We start from the raw sequence: 20,193 nt of genomic DNA on the forward strand, positions 1-20,193 counted from the left end.
GCTATTAGGATGCTTTGTCCATTCATATTTGCCTTCAGAAGTCAGTGGAAGCTAGTACCCTAAGTATGTCAAAATGATAGGAAGCAAACTTCAGTCTAGAAAATTCAGCATTTGCAGCAGACTTCCATTTTCTTTTTTTTAACCTCAATATAATACATAAAGAGGCTGCTAAGAACACAGGGGCAGGGGCTGCTTTAGCTCACCAGATATTTAAAAATCAAATGCACGTATTCTTTATTTTGTATTAATACACTGTAATTGCATTACAGAGTCCAGCATATCAGTTACATGTAAATACTACAGATGAACTTGCCAAACTGGAGCTCACAAAACTAGTGCATTTATCCCAAAGCAGAGACTAAACCCTCTAACTCCTTAAAAAAATACATTAAAGAACGTACCACACACACATATTGCACTTTTCTCCATATGAAATTTTTACCCCATATACATCACACCAAAGTCTCTTCAAAGGAGTCTGTAATATGAGATAATAAAGCTAATAATTACTCTAACAGTAGTGTACACAGTTAGACATAACAGATTTGAACAAAAAACCCACTTCAAAGTAGTACGAAGTGGTACCCAATGGATACTCTGCCTTGTTAGAAGCCTTTTATTCTAATTGGCTTAAAGGAAATTACATGAAATGTTAAATATGGTTTTGCTTGAGGGGAAGGGTCAGTCTAACATACATTAAAAAACACTGTAGCTTCCCCCTTACCAGCACTGCAAAGCTCAAATGAGCTTAGACTAGTTGGCACATCCTGATAAATGAACTGCAGCACTGAAGAACGGAACTATTTTTATCTTAGAGTCCCAAAATGTACAGTATCCTGGAGTTGGATGTGGAAGGAAGTGGTTATAGTTATGGCAGTAACCCAGTTCCTGGAGCAGAACTAGGCCTGTCTCCATAGGTGGTGTGTGTCCCGTTAGCAGTTTTCACTGCATAGTTCCTTGAGCACTTGGTCAGATATTAAAATTCTAGAAAGTGTTATGCTGTGGGGTAGGGAGAAGGAATGAAAGGACGGGACTCTGTGTTGCCTGTTTTTTTTCCCCAGTAGTGAAATGCCTGGCCTGTTACCCTGCAGTGTTTGTCAAGCTGTTTCCCGTCCCTTTGTTAGTCACTTAAGGTGTCATAGGGGCTTCCGTGTTCCACAGCTACTTAGTGTGTCAGATGGGTTTCCTTTTGAAGGGAAACCACACAATAAAAATCTTTTCTATCTCAGCTATTTAAAATGGAGCTTTCTAGCCTTCTTAATCTTGCATCACGTAGGTAGTGTATGAATGTGATCCCTGTTCTTTAAACTCTCCTTTGCTCATGCCTTGAGAATCACTAATATCAGAGGTAGAAGCTGAGCACTTATGGATTGAGTCCAGCTGCACAACTGGACCAGTATCAGAGCAGGCTACATAGCAACAGGAGTTGCCTCTCTAGTTGTAGTATACAGGAAGCAAGGTGCCTTCTGTCAGTTTTTAAACCCTTCCCTGCTTCACACAGCCTACAATGCAGTGACTAAAGTCCTACTATTCCACATTTAAATGCGGTCTTATTGCTATAAATACTGGCTGATTATCCACCTTTCTACACCCTCATTATTTTTAGTATCAAAGACCTTAGCTCACCAAACTTTCCAGCAAACAGTGGTGCTTTCTACATATGTGATCAGCACCGTTTCTCTGCCATCCTTTGTGCTTTAATGAATCTGCATTTGTGCTTAATGTGTTTGCTCAGAAAAGGGCTGAACTGTCTAGCTGTCAGTCTTGTTTGCCTGTCATCCTGTGATGTCCCACAATACTTAAAGGCTAAAGACAGAACCCAAACTAGAGATCTAAACTTCCTGCAGATTCCTAAACAGTCCTTCTATGACTTGCATTTCATGACTGAAAGTTCTGGAGACGCAACTGCTTGTTGAGTTTAGTATTTCTTGAAATGGTTGATACATCAACAGTTTGTGATGCTAAATATTGCTGTAATACTTTCAATGTTACATATACACGAGCAGTCAAAACACTAGAAAGTTAAACATTATGTTCCACATGGTGGAACGTGTGCTCTGAAGGGACTTTGGCTGTAGCAAGGATATAAATGGGGTATTGTCTACTTTCTTCAGAAAAAAAGCATATAGGCTGATAAAGAACTGAAAAAGGCACAGCACTATCACTTCACAGGGGTTTTTTTAAGCTCATTGTTTTTATCCTTAAGTTCTAAAACCCTAAATAATTGTCCAAATATACAAAGCTCAATAAACCACCAGCAACACATACTGCAAATTCAAAACACAGTTTGTTTGCTTGTTTTCAAAATGCAACAGAAGGACAGATGGATCCTTTCCAGTGATTGGAACTTCCCCAAGACAGAGCCCTCCACAAAAGGCCTCCCTGCAAAAACGGTTGATTTCAAAAGCTACCCAGGTGGATTTTTTTTTTTTTAATGCCATTGTTTGCAGCTCTTGATTTTTCTCATGGTACTTCTTACCTTCTATCACTGTTAGCTAAGGCTTTATCCTTTAGTATTCTGATTCCCACCCAGAGGTCTGTACAAACCGCTGTGGTGGCCTGTGTCAGTTCCAGGTATCTTTTGACAACGTAAAGATGTCACTTAGCAGAGATCCAAAAGCTTCCCTTAGCGGACCATTAAAAGTTCCTTGGCAGGCTTGAGAAATACTGTTTGCTTGCTAGGAGGAGGAAGTGGCAGCTGTCTGAGATGCCTGGTGATCTCAGAGACTTACCATGGAGTAGTTCCAGATCAGTAGCTTAACCAGCAATTGGATGCCAAAGTGCAACTTTCCTTTAATTCCACCTTGCGCTACTGTTTTGAGAGTATTACAGTTGCCATCAGCACAGACCCAAATCTACCCTGAATTTCAATGAAAACTATTGCTTTTATTGCCAAGAAGTACAATACAATGTACACTCATTCTCGTTTCTCCAAGTGAATGTCAGATGAATGCTGACAAACTCCACAGTCTTTTTAAAAGGGGCTATTTCCTTCCTCTAAAATTCAATTTTATTTTTTTTTGCCTCCTTCTATGCAAACTAGTTCTTTGTGGGATGAAACTGCACTGTCTGTTCTCTAGCCCCTGCCACCAGCAAGAGGAACTAGTGGCCAAACACTTCTTACCACCGCCCGCTTTTCGTCCAGTCAGGTGGATTTTTAGTTCCCCTGTTAATTCAAGGGTTGAAAAATTACCATGAACTTTTGGGTAGGAAGAAAAAACAAAAATTCACATGCTTCTCCATTAATTTTCTTCCACTTATGGTAGTCACCTTATGGTATTAATTCACCAGGACATAGCCGCTGTGCTGGGGATCTACAGTCTCCATCATTTCACAATCAAAGAGTCCAGGCAATTCTGAGAGGGTTAACGCATCATAGTTTGACTGGGACTCATGAGCTGCTGAGCTGCTCTGGCTGTCAGGCAATGCTACACTGCTCTGTTGTGCTGGGTCCATGGAATACTGGCACTGGTCTGGGTAGTCTGGCTCAGAAGAGGCGACAACAGGCAATTCACAAGTCTCATATGAATATTGTAAGGACTGTGGTGGCTGCTGCACCTGAACTGGTGATGACAACCGTGATGAGCTGGTGATCTGGGAGGGTGGCAGCGGATCCAGCTGTACCTTCTGGTATTGACTGAGGAAAGGGTCATATTGCATTTGTTCTGAGGAAGGCTCCATCACAGGGCTCAGAGGCTGCTGCAAGCTGAACTGGGCTGATTGCTGCTGCTGCTGCTGTTGTTGCTCCTCCTGGCATGAAAGTGGCAGTTGACTTGACCTCGGGTATGAGCTCTCAGCTATTTGCATTTGGTTAAAATAGGCCTGTAGCTGGGACTGCTTCTGGAGAAAGAGTCTCTTCTGATGCAGCCTGAATCAAGGACATAAACAGCAATTATTTTTGTCTTTTGAAGTGTTAAGGTGCTAGCATGAGTCCTGCATGCTAGTCACTCAAACAGTTCCAGCAGGGACTGAGGTACACAATTGGAAAATTCCGGGGCAATCTTGTGTATTAAATTTCACAGCGCACCAGAATCTTTACCTTTCAGCAAATGTGCAGAGACTGAGTTTGTAGACCTCTTTGATAACCTTTTTAATCGCCTAGTGATTTTTTCCTGTGCAGTTGAGTTAATCCCATGCATTGTTTAATTTTGTTTGCTAAGAATAAGATGCATTGTATGAGTATTAAGCCTGCTATTCAGTGCTCTGTGGAACTTGGGAGCTGAAGACTTGAGTATTGCTGGCTACTAATGGAAATGAACAAAGTCTCCTTCCCCACCATATTTTCTCTGAACTGCACTGTTCCCTATGAACTTTTATGAAACTCCAAGGTTTTTGACTCTTTACAAACAGTACGAAATTACATGCAATGCAAGGTTATAGGTACCTTTGACAAATTCCAGTGATATGACAGAGTGGAGCTCTCCGGCCAGCCAATTCCCAAAGCATGCAGAAATAGGAAACCTACTACCGACGCAAGGAGACTGCATTCAGAAAAAGAATCTATTGCTTCTCCCAGCTTATTTCTCCTTGCAGACTTCCTATTCTTAAAAGTAGTACAGAAGTACACCAAAGGTGCTCTCAATACTGTTAGTTAAATTCTTGATTGGGATTAATCAACTCTACAGTTGTCAGGAGTGGCCATAAGCTAGAAAGTAATATCAGATTGCATGCTTTCTTGAAATCAAGTGGCATTTTTATACCCCTGTTCCTCAGTGTTTTTGTTCTAGACAGCATGTAGGTATGTTATTTTCCTTCCTCTTTCTGTGATTCTTTTGCAAAACTCAGTAACTGTCTTCAGTATCTATCTTGCTTACTTGTTTGATTACCAAATTAAGAGCTCATAAAGAGCTTACAGCCCTTTAACTTGGCAATTAAAATCTTGTCTGCTATAATACATACAGTTATGAGGGGACACTTCAAATCTATTCACTCTTTACTGTAACTTTTTCAGAGGAGGGTCACTTCTAAACTGATCTTGTTATTACAAGAAAAAATTGATTTACTTTACTGTAAAATTATTGGGTCATGGGAATGAGACGGAAAATACCTAAATGACTGCAGGGCTTCCCAGCAGGCAGAAATACATGTTTGCTGAATACTGCAGTCTGTAGGTTACAAACAAGGGGTGGTTGGGAGGATGAGGGTGAAATTAAGTACAACAATGTAAGTAGTAGGGTAGCTTCCTCCTATGCTTCTATACACCCATCAGTACTAAATGTAGCATGCAGGTATTTGCAGTTTACCTGCACCCTAGTAGTGTTAGCTGATAAAGAGCTCGTAGCACAGAAATTTGTAAACACGTGGCGGGACTGTTGTCCTTCTTTTAATACAAGGACTGTGCCCTTACAAATTTTAAAGTGAAGCTTTCCTTTCTCAAAGAATTTCTAAATGGGCAAAGATTGTTCTAGTTCTTTTATTACTCTTAAGAGCAAGAATAAATAACTTATTCAAATAGCTTGAAAGCTTCTTACCTGTGCTCCTGTAACTGCTGTTCCAGACTCCGGGGCAATTCTTTGCAGTATAGCTGGCACGTATTCTGAGCTTTTGATAGTAGAGTGGGTTTCTGCAAGAAAAGCAGTGCTGTTTTAAATTGCATTTGATATAACGCATTAGTCCAGAAAGCAAGTGAAAGACCGACTACCCTTATGATAGTGTAACTGCCCAGCTCCATTTTCAGTAGCTGTCAATAGAGCTACTTTCTAAAACCACAGCCACTACTGGTTATTGGCTTCTAACCCTTAGACAAAGAATATCTTTGCATGATAGATCATACCATAAACATCCATAGAAAGATTTCTTCCCAAGTGAAAGAGAAGCTGCAAGCTGGGAAAAAGTTTTTTATAAATAAAGCTATATGAAAATTGGTTTAAAAAAAAAAGAAAAAGGTGGTGGTGGTGGAACAGTAAGGCCCAGGGGGTCAGAAGTGGCTCCTCAGATGCTGATGCATAACATTTATGGGGTGCAACATAATCGGTACTCACTAGCAGTTACTTCAAATTGCCTTAATAACACTACACAGTAACAGACTGAGTAGGAAACCAGCAGTAATATAGTATACTTTTTGCATAATTAGGGTCAGTGTCTGACAAAAGAAAAATACAGCATAATTTCAAATTCAGCTGTTCTCCGCTAATTTAGCCTTTGACTGATTTTTCCTGAGTAATAAGATCAAGAAGGCTAGTCTGCTGTGTAGTAACAGCAGCTGTTTTAATTCAGTGGAGGGGAGGTATGGTACCTGGAGCCTGTGTTGTAAGTACTGTGTTTCTAAACTCTGCCGTCTGGATACTAATGGGGGATGTGCACCATTAGGGAAAGCAGATGCAGCTTCCTGCTGCTGCTGAGATGCTTCCTCCTGCAGAGAGAAGAGGAACAAGTTTCATCCCCAGAAAAGGCTTTTCTGCCTCAACCCTTTCTTTAAGGATTTCCCCAGACAAAGGTTTCCTAGCTGCCATGAGGACTGGTCTCTGGTTTCACTCACCAGTTTCACTGTATGGTGAGGAGCCTAAATTACAAAACTTTGTACTATCTGTGCTGCCAAAGGGCAAGAGCTTACATCTGTAACTATATAAAATGTATTTTCTGACTTGCCCTCTGAAATAGTACATGTACAGTGTTAGAAAACTGCAAACTCTGAATGTGCTTTTGTGCAGCTCTGATTGCACAGCTTCAAAAAGGAAAGTGAAAAGCTTTCAATAGTGGTGGAGAGGAATATGCAGAGAGTAAACATCTCTTGCAAGCTGGAGAGTGCTGATATGGGAGGGGAGTGAATTGTTGTCATGAGAATACCATGAGCACTGCGGTGTGTTTACATCAAGCGGGAGATTCTTGTGAAAGCATTACAAGTTTGTGGTTGTCAGAACTGAAGTTTTCCAGCAGTCAGAAAGTAACAGCTGCAGCTTTAAGAACAGCAGACTTCCTCTGGTGCTTAGAGTGCCTGTGTACATCTTACCCATTCTGTTCCTGGGGTTTAACAGAAACTTACTATTCCTCTTTGCTGTGACCTGTTCCATTTGAAACAAGTAACTAGGGAGCTGGTAGAAGCTATTTAGCATTTCACTACGCAAATCAGGCTAACCATTATCACTTGGCTTTTGCACTACTTACAATTATACCAGACCAACTCCAACAGGGAAAGATGTTATTGGGCTTTGTTAAATCTAAATCATCCTTCACATTAAAAGCAATAATAAAATGTTGTATTCAGAAAGCTAACAATGCCTTCTCACTGACACCATGAGGATGGTAAAGGCTAGCCTGCAAATGCCCATTCTCTATTCTGCAGAAGACAGGAGAACAGGGAATTTTATCTGTGAATTATCTCTTCTCAGATCTCCAGAACACCTTATCCTCTCCTTATAAGTCCCAAAGCATGAAGATCTGAAAGATGGAGCTTGATTTCTGATTTAAGTACCTGAGGAGGACTGTTAATGAGGTCCTGCAACTGGGTGGCAGTTGATGCCAGAGAAGGTTCTTCTTCAGATCCCATCTGTTCATACAGCAACTGGACTTTGTTCAGTTCCAGGATTCCTTTGGTTCGTGCCAGATTCTGGAGGTGCTGTCTAAATGCTACAATTCCTGGAGAAGAGTTAAACAAAATCCTTGTCAGAAAATCAGTTAATTCATATCTGGTTAGCACAGCAAATATGAGATAAGCTGAGTAACAACTAAGTCACAAGATGGCTTGGTGCTTCTGCGTAGGGAGTACAGTTACTGATGTGTCTAGGTATAAGGTGTCATGACAATAGTTATAATTACCTTGTGTGAGGGATGTGTCAGAAGCTCTGCGCCCCTCTCGGAAACTGACAGGAGAGCGGTTGTGGGTCTCTCGCTTTTGGGAGGTGAGCGCCTGCATGGCTGGATTGGCAGGTCTCAGACCTATGAAAGGCGTCATTCTGGGTGCTTGGTGGTTAGTTAGCACCATTTCTTTCAAGGAAGGGGTGTCTTCCAGGAATTTAATATCTCTCTGAATGGATCCCATGTCATACTCTGAATCAATACTGCCCAGAGATGAGTTTTCATCCAATGAATAGACTTTCCCTGTGACAAAAACCAAAAGCCAGAAAAGGAAAATGTAGCAGTAATTTAGCAAAGGAAGTGCCACAGGCTCAAGCTATTTCTGCCAACAGTGACTGTCTTAGAGGAAACACAACAAAAAAATCAAGTTTCATAAAGTAATTGTAATTTAACATTTGCAGTACCAGAACGGGGATTTGCTACTGATTTTTACCGCAGTGATAAGATGCTATGCAGATGATGTTCACTGGTTTGTTTGGAGAGCGGCCAGTGTTTGGTTTTTTCTATAGATAATCCTGACAAGCCTGAGCTGAGAGACTTGGTCATCTTGACAGCTTTGGACTATCTGAGAATCCAGAGGTTTTTGTTTTCCCCACTGTCCTCCTCTGTCAGTACATCTTTAGGGGATGAATGATTTGGGGACGTTACGTGAAAAAGTGCAAGCCAACTCACCAGACTTTACCTGTTGCTAGTGGGGATGTACTTGACTGTAGCCAGCTGTATATTTGCTGCTTTGGTTTTACACTGTCTGTACAGCAGGTTTTGGGGTGTCTTCTTGTGGTTTTGTTGGTTTTTTTTTTGGTTGGATGGTTTTTTTCCCTTTAGCCTTTATAGCAAATGCTAAGTAACAAAACCAAGAAACTCTGTCTTGTGCTTGTCACTCTTAAAACCTAGTGTTTTTCATCCTGGGCTTATTAGATTGAGTGCTGAGAGCAGGAAATGAGCTTTGAGATATCTATGCTAACTTCTATACCTGTGCCTGGCATCATCACCAGCTGGTTGGTAACTTCTGCCAGAGTGTGACGTCGCTTTCCACAGCGAGCTGCCTGGAGGGCTGCAAATGCCTGTGCAGGGTCATCTTCTGACTCGCCTTCTGTCTCTATTCCTTCATCAATAGAAGTTTCCATCATGCTGGTAGGCAGTGATTGGCATCCTTTCCTAATCACCATGGGAGGTACAGGATCTAGCAGGCAGCCATTTACCTAAATGGCACAAGGAGAAGATGGACAGCTTTCAATTATGTGCACAGAGCATCACCTCAAAGTGCAAGAAATGTCTGCCTATCATGTAGGCTGAAAGCAGCTTGGATATTTAAATTGCATGAACCTCCCTATAATCTACTGAGTTAAGTAAGACTTGTTAAGAATTGTACATGACAAACAAATCCCTCCTGGTAGGATCACCACTGACATTCTCTTAGTACTCAAGTCCCTAAATCTAAATACTCTTATTTCCACAGTACTATGTTCTCCAGGGCTGCTTTTTTTTTTTATAGTTATTAAAAACCTTTGCCAGCTTAGTCACAAATACAAAATGTTTATGGAACACACAATATTATTGTTTCCCCTTGCTATACCTACCACGCTTATTTATCATGCTCAGATAAGCACTATAAAAAAACAGTCTTGTATTTAATTCTGCAGCGTTCTTGCAGAGCTGTGTTCAAGAATAATACAATAAATGCACCCTTTCCAGGAAAAGTCCATTTGATTCATGGTGCTCCTCTGCAAACAAAGGTTGTCTAGAGATCCCCCTCCTTGGATTCACTCAACTTGGTAAGGCTCAGAGCTAGACCTCAGAGCTCATCTAGCTTTGAAGGTAGACGTGCTTTTAGCAGGAAGTTGGACTAGAGGGCCTTTAGAGGTACTTTTCCAACCTAAAATACTCCTGGTATTTTAATTTTGTTTTAATTCTCTGAATCAGTTTGTCCTGAATTCTTCTGTACCTTAGCTAATTCTTTGCCATATGCAACTACTTGGGTTTTGAGGACCACGGCTTGCATGTACCAAGTTTTGGGGTGGGTATTCTGTTCTGTAATACCTTAGAAGCTCTAATTAGTGTCCTGTTGCACAAGTTGCTCCTACCGTTTTGGTAGGGTCAGGTTGGGTAAAATATGAATGAAACAACACACTCATTTAGCATAAAACCTGTCACTACTACACATGACTTTATGTAAAACTGTTGATGAACCGTTCCTGAATTTTCTTCAAAGTTCTTCAATATTTTGAGAACAAGTGCATCCGGAAAAGAAGCTTCACCAATTAACGGTCGCTTTTAACAAATGGTCTTGCAAGCAGACTATATGGTAGTACACTAGGAAAATATTTAATGCTGTATTGAGAAATAGCTATAAATATTTTGAGCATCAGTATAATGATAATGCTTGCACAGTAAAATTTTGGATCTGTGGCCTCACTTTTAATTTAATGGATTACGTCTTTAAGCTTAATTTCTGGCACACGTTACTTTCCATTTGTGACTTTCCCATTCAAATGCTTTCTACTGCTGGAAAGGAAAGAGAGAACCAGTACCATGTGGGCAGTTGGCCCTCTGCAGTTTACCATGGCACATGGATCAGAGCTTGGAAGTCTTTCGCGGACATGTTCTGTAATACTTGAGACACTGAATATTCCCAAGTCAATTGTGATCTGCCACCTCACTGTAGTAACCATTTGTTGATCTACTCTGGTCAAACTGCATCTATAAAAGCAAAGGGGGATGCAAAGTAAGTTTGAAATGTTAATTTCCAAATATCTTTGAACTGCTTTTTGCTTTCCAGCTGTAAGAGCCCACACAAGGAGTTACTTAAAACAGCAATGGGAACCAGGGCCACACTCTTAAGTGTTGGTAACTAACCAGTAAGTGAGCAATAAAAGCTTCAAAATTGCAAGCATGAAATCAAACCCCCAAGCTGGCACCAGGAGAAATACAATATGCTGAAATTAAGGTTATAATACCATGTGATATGTGAAAGAACAACAAAAGTTTCATGAGAATAATAACAATATACCTCATCAATGTAATTTTTTTAAGCTAATTCCCCTTCCTCACAAAAGCTCTAACTGCTAACTCCCATGTACTTCACTTATTCTTTGCTACCCTGCAGAGTATTGTCACAGACCTCAAAGTTGCATGGCAAAATAGACCAGACTGTAGTTCCCTTCAGAGAGTTAAGCTGTAACCATGCATTTGTAAGGCTGTGGAGCTGTCACATCTTATTAGTTAAGTTCAGTTAAGTCTGTTAACTGTGGAGGTGTGGAAAGCTTACAAGGTCTTCCAGTCTGATTACTGGAAACAAAACCCATTAGATGGAGCTGCAATTTTACATCGATTCCAGTGAAGATTTTACAGGCATTCCTAGTTACAGAAATGGCCTACAACTGCTACAACCTATTTGAGATGCTGCAGTTCTAATAGCTTTTGACAGTCAGAAGGTCCTGCTGGCTATTTACCATTCAACAAAAAAATTAACAAAAATGCAACCCTTTTGGATGGCTTATGAAATTGGCAGCGATATGGAATTTTAAGTGGGTAATATTTTAATTGCCTTAGCTGGCTATGGAAACTTATGGTTAAGGTTCCATTATACCTTCCTGTTCTCATTCGTCTGAATTTTTTGGGTAAGTAGCTGAGTAGGTTACTCTAGATGCTCAGCAGTGAACCCTTTGTATTAGAAACAATATATGACGAATCTTCAGGCCTTGTAAAAATATGTTTGAGAAGAAGAAGAAAAAAACCCCACTTCTGTAGGCTGATTTTTCTTTTACAAATGATAGTGTGGTAGGATTGAATGTAAGCAAAGAACGCTAGAGGCACACTAGTGATCAAAAAAGAGGCATAGCTATTGAAAGTTACATGCAAGAGAGAAGCAGAAAAAGCCTCTGAAACATCTAGAACACTGACACCCAGAGAATACTTAAGTTTAGAGAAACAGGCACAACGTGTTCTATCCAGCTAGTACAAGAAATGTACAAATCAAGTGTTTAAATACTAAAGGTCTTTGTATTTGACTTGCTGTCTATCCTGAGAGGTTACCCAGGAATGAGAACTTCCTGGAGAGACCAGAGTTTTGGGGACAGCATATGCTTAAGAGCATGTGCCTGGGAGCAGGTTGAGAACAGAGGATCTTTGAGGAAAAGGCTGCTGAAAGCAGAGAGAAGCAGCAGGATTCTCCAGCTCAGCAAGTGTGAAGACACAGGAGGCATACTAAGGTCAATGAGGTGACATTAGTCTGGATTAGCAAATGCTCTGGCCCAGACTCTACAGTGCTTTGTGCTAGGATGATGAACTCTACCGTGTCAGAAGGAACTGATCTTCAATTAATTATTGAAGAGCTACAGCTACTACCACTAGCTGTGCTTTTACTAGGCAGTAATTTAAAAGGCGACAATCTTTTTTTAGCCTTAATGATTTTTGACGAAACGTTAGGGTGATTTTAAGCTGTACCTTTGGCGTCTCAACTCTTTCTTCCTCCATAAATGCTGTCTCTCCCTGGCAGCTGGACGGAGGGAATGAAAAGGCTTCTGCTCCCGAAACTGAGGGAAGACCTGCAGACTGCAACAACCTTGCATTTTGTGAATGCAAGTTAACTGATGGTACCACAGCTTGTGCCTAAAAAAGATTTTAATAACTCCAAAACCAGAACAATTTTAGGTAGAAAACAACATTCAAAGTCACAAATTAAAAAGATACAATAGCTATCCCATTTCCACAGCAGGAGAAGCATAAGATTGATTTCCTCATTCTTAATGAATTGCACAGTCTTTAGACTTTAAAAAATCACCACCCCCCAAAACACACAAACCAACCCCCAACCCCGCTAAGCTAGCTACTTATTGAAGCTGAGCACTTACTAGTAAAGACACTGTTTGGGACCCTTTGGTGCCCTCCAACTTCTGAGATGCTAGAATTACTTTTTATATTCAGTACACAACCCTTTAATATTACTATGAGGCATAGGGCTATCTTCAATGACTTTTCTAACATGCACCCATTCCTGTAGGAAAAAGTACGAGAGAGAATAGAGCGGGCTGGATCTGAAATAACGTATTTTAACAGAGGGAGCATGGCTGCAGGGAGGGGAGTGCCTCGGGAAAGGCAAGCATAGCACAATAAGGAAACGAGTGGTTTTCACTGTGTCTTAACCTTAATTTCCTGAGGTGCAGTATCCACACAACTTGCCTGTCAAAAAGGAAACAAGCAGCCTTATGCAGCAGCCTGTGGTGCCACCATGTGTGAAAACAAATTATCTTGTTACTCAGGATAACTGCAAGATTGCTTGCAGTCCTGAGGAAAAAGTGGTAACCTGTCTAGAAAGTACAGGAATTTAGGACAATAAGGAACTACCTTCTAGGAGGTTTTTTCTTCCTCTTTGTTCATCTGTCTCCACCTGCTTTTACTACATCTTATAATTAATTACCTGCTTTCAAATACTGTGTCTTGCTAACCTTTGAGCTACTATCTAAGAAAATAGCTGGTTTTAATCTTTGTCAGCCATATTGTTCCTGGGCCTCTGTTTTTATATCTGAAGCGATTTGGCTTTCATTTCAACAGAATCCAAAACCAAGTAGCATCTTGCTGCCTCAAGCAAAAATGGAGCAGCATGGTTGTGATTTCTCCTGGAAGTGAAGTCTGGGCACTTGCTCTATACAACAGCAATACAGTACCTAGGAGGCTGTGAACTTGTGAGAATATTTACTTGAGACCACGATAAATCTGAGTCATCTTAGATCAAGTCTTTCATGTTTCCTGTTACGCATTAATAGAAATCAAAAGCTGTACAATGTCTGTGTATCTTAATGAAACAAAAGAACATGTAAAATACCTGAGAATTATTGGAATAAGACATGATAAACTGTACATGACCTTTCTGAAGAAAATTACTAGGGAAGAAGCAGACTGAATAGCCTTAGAGCCTGTAGCTCTAAGTAGTAGTATCCTCAGTATCCTTAGTATCTGAGAGGATACTAAGTGGAAAGCCTTCCGGGAAGGGCTGGCACCAGATGTAAGGAGCACCCAGAATTGCTCTTGATAAAATAAATGTGACATCCTTAAGACTTAAATCAATTAGTCAGTTGTCACTTTGGCTCTATACACATAGAGGTTTTGCAGCCATGCTGCGAAGTCTCCCATGAAATTGGACTCTTGCTGGGTCACAGGAGGAACAAGTGGAGCAAATCTTAAAAGAAATTACATTATTTAGTCTTGACAATGATATTTTTATCAGGTACTTAAGATACCACAATGACTTGGGCATCTTAACCAGACAGGTTGGTCCTAATATTTTCTTTTGGGTGCCTCTTTACTATTCTTTGCCATGCTTCATTTTATGGGAGACAGAAAGCATATCTAGAGAACAGCAGGGGAGAAAGCAATTTTATTTTCAACAGGTCCCTTTAGAGCGACAACGTTTAAAACACTAAGTAGCGCCTGCATGCTTTTAGCCTCCATGCTAGCTAGCACAGCTCTCCATAAATTCAACAGCTCGTTTGTCAGTCACATTAAAGATACTCCAAGTGTTGCACAGTCTCCAGAAACGGTATTTCTCTAACATTTTAACCCATGACTTCCCAGCAGAAGCTTGAAATTCTCAAAAATGGAAGTGTTCTAATTAGAAGCACAAGCACAGTACTTTAACTAGGAAATAAACTGGGAGTTAAGGTTAAACCCATGCACAGATACCCACTAAAGCCAAAACCTTTGCATTTGCATTTTGGACTTTAGAATGCAGTCAACTTCCCGTTCACATTTAAAACTTATCCAGTCTCCACCAAACTCCTCTTTTTTTTTTTTTTTTTTTTAACCCCCACCCCGCCCCGCCACTAGGGGGTGGGGAGGAGGCAGTAGGAACAGTTGTAGGAGGCATGCCAGACAACTGATTTGTCATCATGCAGTTCTGACAGGAGGGAAATTCAAAAAAGTCCTTCCAAAATGATGCTGCAAGTCTACATAATATAGAAATCAGAAAACAGCACTGGATTCTAAGTGAATCTATGTAGAAACACCACTTTGAAAGAGAAGTATGTCTTGAACAGCCTTAAGCCCAGCTCTGCTAGGAATGAGATCTTACCTTGGCTACTGTCTGCTCAGCGATGGTGCTTGGCCGACGCTGACGAGCATCAACTCTGTGTTCTACAGGAAAGCTACTCCGATGTGACTTGAGTCTTTCCACCAACAAATAATAGATAGCAGCAAAGTGGTTATAACTCTTGTTCTGCAGAGACTGAAAAAGAGAGGCACAAAAGTGTGGGTACAGACAAATATGCATTATCTTCTATGTTCAACGAGACCAGGAAAGAGAAAGAATTGCCATCTAGGGGGGAGAAAAAAAACCAAACAGAAAAGCAGAAAAGATGATGATGTTCAAGAGTCAATGGGGTTGGCAAATGTTGCTCTGAATTGAGAAAGTGTCACACCAGAGTGCCAGGCAAAGAAAACCATCAACCTTAGTTTAGTGGCAAGCTCACAGGAGCTTGCCATGTTCTGGGCTGCAACAGTACCTGTAGCTAACTAACACTGAGGTGCTACTCTGAACCCTCAAAGATTTGAACCTGGCAAAGGGACTGAGCTCCAGGGCCCCCTGAATACATGGCCATTCCAAGTCACTAGAAGCAATGGGGAACTGAGCCTCTGCAAAACAGAGAAACTAGCCTCTTCTTGCAGAAAAGTACTCAAACTGCCAACCTCCGCAATGGTTTAAAGTATCAACTCCATAGGGAGTCTTAGCATTTACGTTTGGTAAGAAGCAAGATTTGGGACTGGACGGACATTCAACTGCTTACTGCTTTTATGCTCCTTTTTGAATTTCATTTTCCACCCTCCTAGAAGTTCAAAATGAATTTACTTTCAATTCTGATTTTCCCTCCTCTCTCTCCATTTGAGAAGTAATGACTCACCCAACCCCTTCCCAGGAAATCTAACAGCATGGAACCTAATACGGCTCCTTTATTTTACTTCCAAACCTAAGAATCAACTTAGCTAACAAACAAGTTTCCAGAAATGACCAATCGTAAGCAGCAGCAAGTATCACCATTTTAACAGGCAGCCCTAATGGGCTACCATTTTTTACGCAGCGCACACTATATTTCTATACACCCTCTAGCTTAAAGCAATCGCCACAGAATTTTTTTAAATGTGTGCTTGTTTAAATTAAATAGTTAATACACTGAAAGGACAGTACCTAGTCCTGGGACATGTGACCAGAACACATTATTCTTTTCCATGGGTTCCAATTCGCGTTTCTGACCCAGAGGAGCATCCTTTCTCTCAGAGTGCTGCCTTTTCATTGACATGTTTTCCTCTATGGGCAATGGATGCCTTGGACTGGAATAGACAAGTGTGTCCGGTCAGCATGAAGCACACAGGTGAAGTTGGCTGTGGGCATACTGCACAATGTTCTCCCTGCAGTTTGCATAACACAGACACCTTCTCTCCACTAGGAATGATCTTTAGGTAACTTTCTAGAGGGATGTCTTTCCTCTTCCTGAGCAATCTGCTGGCACAGACTGAAACATGAGTAGGACAAGGAGGCAGCAGCACAGCATGTTTAATATGGTTACCCTTGCTAGGGCCTGACTAGGTAAAATACACCACCAGTTTTGTTTTTGTGTTTTTTCTCTTCACTGTTGAAATAAAGAATGTTGCAAGCAACTGAGGTAATAAATTCTAGTCATCAAAACAAAACAGGAGACCCTCCCTCCAGGGACGAATATCTGTTTGAACCTGTTTTACCTCAATAGTTTTCTGTTGGTCTATTCCAAGACTGTGCATTAGCCGTAAGACCTGTTCGTTATACTCTCCAATGGAAGGCTCATTCTCCTCTCCTGGTGGATAAAGAATAGGTCTCTGTGCAGGAACTTCTATAAGCATCCACTTGTGCTCCTTAATCTGAGCAATAGTTAACCGTTTGGATGGGTCTAGGACCAACATTCTTCTAATCAGATGTTCACACTCTGTTGGGGGAAAGAAAAAAAATTACCAACCTGTTGAGTGGTACTCGCATGTATTCACCTGAACCCTACCAATACAGAGCACGACAATAGGAAACCGCCTTACTTCTACCTAACTTCTGTGTTAAATACATTTCCTGAAGGCTAAAACAACCTCTCAAAGTAAGATTGTAAGTCACATTAAGAAGGACAAAAGCCCAACTTCTTTAAATGCATGGCTCAACAGTGCCTTTCCTTCTACACAGCTCCCACATTAGGGTAATAGTAATATTTAATACCTCTTTTGAAGCTGCTTGCACCCTTCTAAGTACAGTGCTAACATTAACTGTTAAAGCTTCAAACAACCTCTGTGAATCGCTTGTTCTTGTCTGAAGAGGCATGAGGAACAGTGAAACCCAACAGATGGGCAATTAATTGAGGGAGAGAGATCTCACGTCACATGCGGGAGTGCCAGATACGGGACAATGAGAACCTGGCATATGAACTGGTTGTGCACTTTTTTGCCTTTGGTTAGCAGACACTGTCAAAAACCAGGAAACACCCAATCCACAACTTAGGTTTGACAACGATATTGCTCTCAGCATATTTTCTTTCCACATTAAAATGTACGTGGACTTGCAGGATGAAAGCTAACTGCTACACAAATGTGCCTCTCCCCCTGCATCCCCATATTTCTGTTCACAGTAGGATGAGAGATCCTTCAGCTTCCATTTCGACTCTCTCCCTGCCCATAAGTACAGCCACATTGCAATCTCCACGCATTGCACAGGGAAAAATGAGTTGGTTTGCCTAGCAGCAGCCTAACTGCAAAGGCATACAGCTCACCTAGGCTTATTTGTGTTTCTCTGCAAAATGAGTAGTCTGCCATACCATAATCTAGTGTGCAGCTGCACCACCATTTGCTCTATTGCAACAGATATTATTCTAGAATTTACTCAAGGTTTACAACACTAGGAGCATAAGAGGACACCTTGTTACCTTCTGACATAAAATAAGGGATCCTGAACCTTCCTTCAAGAACTCGTTGCCTTAGTATGGGGAGCGTTGGTCCATCAAAAGGTAATGCTCCACAGACCAAAACATAAAGAACTACACCCATGCTCTGTAAGAAAGAGAATAGTCATTTTGTTTTCCAAGCCAGAAGCAAAGTCCCTGAGGTTGGCTGGCCAAATCCTGTCAGAGAAAAAATTAAAATTATGTTCTGCAGAAACAGGAAATTTGTACAAGGAGGAGTTAGATTTCTGAAGATCCCTAAACATTAAGAACAGTCAGCTAACCCATAATGGCTAGGCTTGCAGTACCTTGTGCTGATAAGCAGGTAAGCTGAAGTGTAATGGGTTAGAGACTCTGGCTGCTAGCAGGAAGCTCCACGCAGATGACTGAATGATACCTGAAAAGTGAGCCCCAATTTCAGGTGAGAATTAGAGATACGTTTTATTAATCTCAATGTTGGTCAAACAAAAACAAACCTTAAACAGCAGCCCCTCAAAATAAGAAACTATAACCTTTTACCTTTACTAATTTGTAAAAGCCTGGGTAAGAGGGACAGTGGTAACTTCCTGAACGGTCAGCTTCAGGGCAGCACCAACTAGTAATTCTGCACTGCTGTATGCAGTGCTAAGCATGACAGATTATTTGATATAAGCAAAAGGAGACAATCTGGGCAAGAGCTCTCCTCCAACTGCCAGACTCATTTTTGAAAGTATGCAAGTTAATTGGCGCTGCAAGTGGAAATAGTCTTGCAGTATATGCGAAAAAAATACAGCGCCACACTAGATGAAATAACCACAGCAGACCCTCATGCCAATCAGCTGGCATAGACAGCCACAGCACTGGATTTCTCAAGGGGAAAAAGCAGGCATTCAACATTCACCTTAAAACTTTGTAAGTACACAGATTTTAATAAAATTAAATATGTATTTTTAGAAGTACTACTTCTTTCCTTAACCTGCCAAAAACTGAACTGTCAATTGTTGCATTCCTCCTGCAAGCTTAGCACTTTCAGCAGACCCATCCTGTGATTGGATGGTGCAGAAATACAGACTCTTTAACTCATCTCAGAAGATAAGTGAAGATGATGATGATGATTTTATCTTAAACACATGTGTGCTTCTCTTTGTGGGCAGGCAGATTGTTAACAATTTAGGATCTTATATATTTAAAGAACACTTACCAAAGTTCAGAGATTCACTTCTGACATTCAAACAGTGCCTGTGCTACTTGAAAGAGTAAGCATAGCTGCGGTCTGCTGTAGGTTTATTTGTCAGTTACTAAAGGTTCAAAAAGGCTGTAGCCTTTTTTTTCCTTAAATTCTAACTAGCTACATATACGTGTATGTATATAGAGAGATACATGCATGCACACAAATATAAGTAAAAGTACAGCTTTTATTTGTTAATGCAATTAGATTAATTTAGATTAGATTAGCAGCTGAAAGGTGACTTTCATTGAACTGCCCTGTTCACATAACAGGCTCTGACCAAAATGACAGTGCCCATGTTATGCTATGTGCGATATTATCACTGCAAATCTGATGCCAGAGCAGAGACTGACAAACGAATTGTACTCTGGTTGCTTTAGAATATGAATCCATCATGGTAAGTACCAAAATACTAAAATTAAAAACCAACCAAACAAAAAAAACCCAAACAAAAGCAAATTAGGAATGAAAAACACTCTCTGACAGTGCGTGAAGGGTGCACAGAATTTCTTCAGTTCATTTTAGTCCCGTTTCCATTGCATAGGAATGTGGGTTGCGCTCTCTGTCCTCTTCCGTTAAGAGTAGTACAGATGGAGACACACCAATTCAAAAACACGCAGCTGCCTGCAGTAGAAATGTTTGTGGCACAAATGTGCTTGTTTCCAGCCCAAAGAGCAAAGCAGTCATCATCCCTCTTGTGTTTCAGTGGCTCAGAATCCCTTTAACCTCATCAAGAACTTACAGCCTTACAAGTTCAATTCCCACTTAACACAGAAGATACTAAATGCATTGGAAAAAAAGCAAAGTTCATGCCTTCAACCAGGAGAGTTTTGGAGGAGCTAGTTTTCCCTCTAGCGGGATAACATACACCTACAGTGTACATTTAATAGCCACCTGGATAGGTAACTTCAATTCTATTCAATGTTAAGAGGCATTTTATGACACTCAAGAAATAAAGCTGAAGAGGAACAGCTTGTCTGCAGCTTAAGAAAAATCAAAGATGATTCCTTTGTTCCAGATTCCTAAAAGTTGACTTGAATCCAGTTGAAAAAAGAATAATGATACCCAGATATCCAGCTGGGGTCCCTCGTATTGCTGTCCTTCAAAGACTTCTGGGGCTGCATATGGTGGGCTTCCACACCATGTCGTCAGAAGTTCACCACTCTTATAGAAATTTCCAAATCCAAAATCTGTTGAGAAATTAAGGGGAAAGTCACTCCAAACTCCAGTTGCGTGACAAAGAATAATTAT

At 40.8% G+C, this 20,193-nt stretch overlaps 1 protein-coding gene across 2 annotated transcripts in view; it reads right to left on the bottom strand.

Annotated features, from left to right (window-relative positions):
- Positions 1-217: 217 nt before the first annotated feature.
- Positions 218-20,193, bottom strand: part of SIK2 (salt inducible kinase 2) — a 57,582-nt gene continuing 37,606 nt past the window's right edge. Inside the window, exons 5-15 of one of the 2 annotated variants that reach the window (XM_063355173.1) lie at positions 20,008-20,132; positions 17,721-17,844; positions 16,525-16,745; positions 14,864-15,016; positions 12,241-12,405; positions 8,768-8,996; positions 7,756-8,037; positions 7,412-7,575; positions 6,236-6,352; positions 5,472-5,563; positions 218-3,868 (exon numbers count right to left, since the gene is read on the bottom strand). In XM_063355173.1, the coding sequence (XP_063211243.1) occupies positions 3,280-3,868; positions 5,472-5,563; positions 6,236-6,352; positions 7,412-7,575; positions 7,756-8,037; positions 8,768-8,996; positions 12,241-12,405; positions 14,864-15,016; positions 16,525-16,745; positions 17,721-17,844; positions 20,008-20,132 (2,261 nt within the window). In that variant the 3' untranslated portion in view covers positions 218-3,279. The remainder of the gene's footprint in view (positions 3,869-5,471; positions 5,564-6,235; positions 6,353-7,411; positions 7,576-7,755; positions 8,038-8,767; positions 8,997-12,240; positions 12,406-14,863; positions 15,017-16,524; positions 16,746-17,720; positions 17,845-20,007; positions 20,133-20,193) is intronic. The other variant, XM_063355174.1, reaches the window with a different exon arrangement.

This window comes from Chroicocephalus ridibundus, chromosome 18 (assembly GCF_963924245.1).
Source record: "Chroicocephalus ridibundus chromosome 18, bChrRid1.1, whole genome shotgun sequence".
NCBI classification, from domain to species: domain Eukaryota; kingdom Metazoa; phylum Chordata; class Aves; order Charadriiformes; family Laridae; genus Chroicocephalus; species Chroicocephalus ridibundus.